The sequence below is a fragment of the Lactuca sativa genome, chromosome 4 (assembly GCF_002870075.4).
Source record: "Lactuca sativa cultivar Salinas chromosome 4, Lsat_Salinas_v11, whole genome shotgun sequence".
Taxonomy (NCBI): Eukaryota; Viridiplantae; Streptophyta; class Magnoliopsida; order Asterales; family Asteraceae; genus Lactuca; species Lactuca sativa.
This window is the reverse complement of record NC_056626.2, coordinates 218,470,750-218,478,330: the sequence shown is the minus strand read 5'-3', so window position 1 is coordinate 218,478,330 and position 7,581 is coordinate 218,470,750. Positions and strand designations below refer to the sequence as shown.

General features: G+C 28.9%; 1 protein-coding gene across 1 annotated transcript in view; it reads left to right on the top strand.

The window, feature by feature from the left end:
* The first annotated feature begins 5,911 nt into the window (after positions 1-5,911).
* LOC111893479 (uncharacterized) overlaps positions 5,912-7,581 on the top strand; it is a 6,014-nt gene continuing 4,344 nt past the window's right edge. Inside the window, exon 1 of the mRNA XM_023889532.1 lies at positions 5,912-7,581. This exon is cut by the window's right edge and continues 614 nt beyond it. Within this exon, the coding sequence (XP_023745300.1) occupies positions 5,912-7,581 (1,670 nt within the window).

Below are 7,581 nucleotides of genomic sequence, written 5' to 3'. Positions count from 1 at the left end.
AGAGGAACCTAGAAATCAATTTGTATTCAAACAGAAATTTATAATATCAACACAAAATTCTTTTCCTAATTTCGGGCTAACCAAGTCGGTTTTTTAGCCAAGTTCTATGATTTTCAATTTCTTGAACCTCCTATTCTAGTGAAGTTTCTGAAACGCGTGTGACAGTATCTAATTTTTTCAACATTTTTTTATGATCGTTGTATAATCGTTAAAGTTGAAGTAGAAGACATAAAACAAATTGTTTTTTCTTTTAGAACTCGGATCACGTTAAGCAGTAGAAGATCAATGAAGATGAGATCGACATATTGATAAAATTAAGGAAACAATCAGTACATAGAATTCGTTTTTTTCCCAGGGAATTATATTTTCTTTTTCTAAAAATTAAATTAGTAATCAAAACGATGTGGTTTTATACATCGGGAACCTAAACGTATATACCCTTAAAGGTATATTCACTTTTCCATATATATATATATATATATATATATATATATATATATATATATATATATATATATATATATATATATATATATCCTTACATACACACCCACGCTCGCATACTTACACATACATATACATGCACTTATGCCTAAACCAATAGATATGTTAAACCCTAAACCCTAAACACCGAACCCAAAACTATATAGTTGCATGCTGACACATACATATACATTCAATACACATATACATACATAAACATACACATGTATATAGATACCCATGTAAATACACATGCATACACATACACCTAAATTTTTAACCATAAATGGTGAACTATGAACTCATATATACGTTAAACACTATACTCACATGCTTATACATACATATACATAATTTACACATACATATACACTTACCCTTACATATATACACATACTTATATATACATATACATGCAGTTTACACTAAAATATATACTCGCATCCTTACACATACAAATATATGCAGCTAACACTGAACCATATACACTCATGCACTTAACTCTAAACTGATATATACGTTAAACGCTAAACCCTAAACACCAAACTCTTAACCATGCACTCGCATACTTACACATACATTTACATACAATACATGGCTTATTAAATCATAGCATATGATGTAATAACTAGTTATACTCTCTTTTAATTATTATTTTCACAAAACAATACTTATTCCCTAATTAAATACAATAATTTATATTATTTATTAATAATAAATATATACAATGTGTTAACTTGATAAAGTTGTGACCCTATAGAATCATATATTATTAACAATATTATTTAATATTGATTTTTAGACATATATATTCAACAATATGCACTTTTCATGTGTGCAGATTTTTCTCGAGATTTTTTTTAATGCACTTCTATATTATCGACTTAATGCCTTAAGTCACTCATATAAAAAGAAATTCACAAGAAAATATATATATATATATATATATATATATATATATATATATATATATATATATATATATATATATATATATATATATATATTCAAACAAGATAAATAAAAATTAATTTACTAAATAAAAACAATAAAAAAATATTAATTGTTAGTGAAAGTAGGACCACAAAGCTTTTGCATGCCTTTCAATCCTTGAAAGACATCACACTATAATTGTGGCGGAGGTGGCCTTGTAAATGGTTTGCAAGCCATCGATGCTCTTAGACAAATTCTTTTTAAGAAACGCAAAAACACACTGACATGACGACCACATCGGCTGTCATGTCAACAGTAATTTTCCCGATCAACGTATCTTACACCGGTGTTACCGGGTGTATAAGGTAAAAACATAAATGAACAAATTTTATTAAATATGAGGTATTAACATACCCAAAAACAAAAATCAAGGATAACAAAACGTTTTGTGTAAATTGGGATGATTTTGTGCCAATAACCTTTAAAAAGTAACATAACCATAACTAAAAGTTTTACATCAATCGATATAAATTAAAAAACAAAATAAAGTATAAGTACGAAATAAAATATAGTTTTATATGAATAAATATATCAAATAGCTTAATAACAATTTTGATTTGTTTTAATTAAACTTAAGAGAAATATATATATATATATATATATATATATATATATATATATATATATATATATATATATATATGAAAAGACCATCAAAGTTTGTTATCCAAAATGCTTCATTTCATGTGATTTTATTCATTTTAACCTGGTGGAATTTGTTTTTTATAAAACTCGGTTGATTCGTACTGTTCAATTGGTTTTTTATAAAACTCAGCCGATTCACTTTGGTTCATAAATAGAAATAAAATCGGTGCTAGCTGGACCGCTTCTTTCATTGATTTCCGATCAAACCATTATGAGCGTGTTTTTAAAACATTGAATATTATGCCCTAATAAAGAAAGAAAACAGTCACATCAATGTTAATGTTTAGTCCGAAAACTATAACAACTTGATTATTTCAAGAGCTTTAAAGTTAAGATGGCTAGTTGTTTGTTTTAAATACGACAAGGACCTCATTATTAAGTATTTTAAATACCGATGCATTTGTTGCCGGCTTCCAAGAAAGTCACTGATAGTTTCTTCCCTCTTTATTAAGTACTAGTTGTGCAACCCGTATATTATACGGGTTAATTAAAACATAATATTAAATATGAGGTTTATTTGAATTTGAAATATAAAATAAGTGAAAATTATGAAAAAAAAAACATCCAAAAACTAAATTAATTAAAATTATGTGTTTAATTGTTAGACCCGTATACTAAACGAGTTATTATAATAAAATGTTAAATACAAAGTTTTAAGTGTAAATTTATCTGAAATTGAAATTGAAATTTCAAATTTGAAATTTGAAATTAATAGTTATTATAGTAGGTTTAATTTATGGAAACCATATTAATGATATAGTGGAAATGAATAATGAAGTAATTGACAAGTGGAAAATAAATATATTTCAAAATTATGATAAAATGACATGTGGCCAATTAAATAAGAGAATGACAAGTGGCAATAACATTTTCATTTATTAAGGTAGATATATATATATATATATATATATATATATATATATATATATATATATATATATATATATATATATATATATATATATATATATATCCTTACATACACACCCACGCTCGCATACTTACACATACATATACATGCACTTATGCCTAAACCAATAGATATGTTAAACCCTAAACCCTAAACACCGAACCCAAAACTATATAGTTGCATGCTGACACATACATATACATTCAATACACATATACATACATAAACATACACATGTATATAGATACCCATGTAAATACACATGCATACACATACACCTAAATTTTTAACCATAAATGGTGAACTATGAACTCATATATACGTTAAACACTATACTCACATGCTTATACATACATATACATAATTTACACATACATATACACTTACCCTTACATATAGACACATACTTATATATACATATACATGCAGTTTACACTAAAATATATACTCGCATCCTTACACATACAAATATATGCAGCTAACACTGAACCATATACACTCATACACTTAACTCTAAACTGATATATACGTTAAACGCTAAACCCTAAACACCAAACTCTTAACCATGCACTCGCATACTTACACATACATTTACATACAATACATGGCTTATTAAATCATAGCATATGATGTAATAACTAGTTATACTCTCTTTTAATTATTATTTTCACAAAACAATACTTATTCCCTAATTAAATACAATAATTTATATTATTTATTAATAATAAATATATACAATGTGTTAACTTGATAAAGTTGTGACCCTATAGAATCATATATTATTAACAATATTATTTAATATTGATTTTTAGACATATATATTCAACAATATGCACTTTTCATGTGTGCAGATTTTTCTCGAGATTTTTTTTAATGCACTTCTATATTATCGACTTAATGCCTTAAGTCACTCATATAAAAAGAAATTCACAAGAAAATATATATATATATATATATATATATATATATATATATATATATATATATATATATATATATATATATTCAAACAAGATAAATAAAAATTAATTTACTAAATAAAAACAATAAAAAAATATTAATTGTTAGTGAAAGTAGGACCACAAAGCTTTTGCATGCCTTTCAATCCTTGAAAGACATCACACTATAATTGTGGCGGAGGTGGCCTTGTAAATGGTTTGCAAGCCATCGATGCTCTTAGACAAATTCTTTTTAAGAAACGCAAAAACACACTGACATGACGACCACATCGGCTGTCATGTCAACAGTAATTTTCCCGATCAACGTATCTTACACCGGTGTTACCGGGTGTATAAGGTAAAAACATAAATGAACAAATTTTATTAAATATGAGGTATTAACATACCCAAAAACAAAAATCAAGGATAACAAAACGTTTTGTGTAAATTGGGATGATTTTGTGCCAATAACCTTTAAAAAGTAACATAACCATAACTAAAAGTTTTACATCAATCGATATAAATTAAAAAACAAAATAAAGTATAAGTACGAAATAAAATATAGTTTTATATGAATAAATATATCAAATAGCTTAATAACAATTTTGATTTGTTTTAATTAAACTTAAGAGAAATATATATATATATATATATATATATATATATATATATATATATATATATATATATATATATATATATATATATATATGAAAAGACCATCAAAGTTTGTTATCCAAAATGCTTCATTTCATGTGATTTTATTCATTTTAACCTGGTGGAATTTGTTTTTTATAAAACTCGGTTGATTCGTACTGTTCAATTGGTTTTTTATAAAACTCAGCCGATTCACTTTGGTTCATAAATAGAAATAAAATCGGTGCTAGCTGGACCGCTTCTTTCATTGATTTCCGATCAAACCATTATGAGCGTGTTTTTAAAACATTGAATATTATGCCCTAATAAAGAAAGAAAACAGTCACATCAATGTTAATGTTTAGTCCGAAAACTATAACAACTTGATTATTTCAAGAGCTTTAAAGTTAAGATGGCTAGTTGTTTGTTTTAAATACGACAAGGACCTCATTATTAAGTATTTTAAATACCGATGCATTTGTTGCCGGCTTCCAAGAAAGTCACTGATAGTTTCTTCCCTCTTTATTAAGTACTAGTTGTGCAACCCGTATATTATACGGGTTAATTAAAACATAATATTAAATATGAGGTTTATTTGAATTTGAAATATAAAATAAGTGAAAATTATGAAAAAAAAAACATCCAAAAACTAAATTAATTAAAATTATGTGTTTAATTGTTAGACCCGTATACTAAACGAGTTATTATAATAAAATGTTAAATACAAAGTTTTAAGTGTAAATTTATCTGAAATTGAAATTGAAATTTCAAATTTGAAATTTGAAATTAATAGTTATTATAGTAGGTTTAATTTATGGAAACCATATTAATGATATAGTGGAAATGAATAATGAAGTAATTGACAAGTGGAAAATAAATATATTTCAAAATTATGATAAAATGACATGTGGCCAATTAAATAAGAGAATGACAAGTGGCAATAACATTTTCATTTATTAAGGTAGATTTTATGTCTATTTGTTTTTATTTTCTTAGATACGAGGACCTCATCCTACAAGAAACAAACAGAAGTCATCCTTGTCATTGACTAAGAGGATGCTTAAGAACTACACAACATTAACATGAATTCGCAACATAACCTGTCTATATGAAGTTCTTCCTCTTTGACTTCGTCAGCTTCAATTGTTCCATATTAATTTCTGGCCACTCCTTCGGTTGAAATACAACTAAACCTTTTTACGTCATTCTGAACACATCTTGCATGCATATTTAAACCATCTTCCTACACCCATCTTAATTTGTTTATCTAAGATCATCAGTTTCTATCCGTGAGAGGAACATAAGTATGGGTTCCGGCCTATTTGAATATCTTCATATTTTGGAACAACTAAAATCATACAGTAATGTTCCAAAAACGTTGATATATTCCTTGCAGTCATACGCCGTGTTCATATATCGGTCAGAACAGCAAAACAAGTTCAGTGAACCTATGCCGTGGATTGGGATCTATATCACCTTAGCCTCTCTGTTTTGCATCCTTTCAATGGTGGCTGATTTATTATATGGTTTTAGGAACAGAAAATTCTGGTTTCCATGTAAATATTTCACTTTGAATGCTGCTTCTCTAACTGTGATAGCTGTTGCAATAAAGCTCCCCATGGATCTAACTAATCTGATGACAGACCGGGCTTCAAAGCTTGGAAGCCTCTCCTTTATGTGCACTATGATGGCTAATTTATTGCCTTCTTTAGCCACCATGAGCAGCAAGGAACTTGTATCAAACACCATCGCTTTAGCTGTCCTCGTAATTACCTTGGTTGTCAACGTCTGCATTCAAATAAACACGGGAGTTATCTCCTATTATGAAGACGATGGTCTATTCTTTTATAACACCGATGACGCAGGAATTTCACAATATTCCATGTACACAGCGGGTAATGGATTCATAGCAACACTTTATGTGGGTATGTTACTCGTGTTGCTTATAATATATGCATGTTCATCTTTAGCAATTCTAAAATCCAAACAGATTCTAGAATCGAAATACCAAGTGGCTCATCAGAAAGCTTTAAAGATTAATGACGACTTCCAACAGCCAGGAAGATTAACTATTGAGAAGCTAAAGCAGCATGTGAGCAACTACTGGATCATGGCAGGAACCGGAAACCCCCAGTTCATGATAGTTTCCTCAGCAACAACCTCAGCTTCTGGGGCAATATGCGCCTTAAGCGCTGCCTTCCACACTGTTATTATGTTTTTCAGTATTCCAGCTCCAAGGAGTACCTCTAAGTCGGATTATAAGTGGTCATTGTCAGTGATTCTCATTACTCAATTCATCGGAATCATATTGGGTACAATTGCCCCACTTTCTAGATGCTTTGCAGCCTTAAGCTTTAAGGTGTCTCTAAAATGGATTGTGAACCATATCAAGGTCTCTAACGTGGAGAGCTATTGGACTCAGAAGCTATATGATTGGAAACAGAGTAGCATACCATTCCCATACAGTAGCCGCAAATGCAAGATCGTCATCCAAAGTTTGAAAAATCTATTTCTCAGCATTTGTATAGGATTCCAGAAAACAGTTGTGGTGATATGCAAGATGATAAGAGTTATTCCAATTTTCTTTGTCATATGTGTGGTGTACTCTCTACGTTGTTGGAAGTTGTTAAAGGACATCTTCAGTGCCTCGAGTGTTAACTCGGTACAAAATACTGAGCAACCAGAAGAAGATAATGATCTTAGCGGATATGTTTTGCAACTTCAAGATGATATGGAGTTTGCTGAGAGAACATTGAAACAAATTTCAAAATCAGTAAACCGCTTAATCCAAAATGCTGAAAAACAACAGCCCAAGAATCTTATGAAGCTTCTAACAGAATCCAGAGGTTTTGAAGGAGTTGAAAAGTTCGACAGCCATCATGTTCCGTCTTTACTTTCAGAAGAATATCTCCATTGTTGGAGCTTGCCCCTGGTAACTCTTACAACTATTGCCATGTCTCTTCCTAACATCCAAAA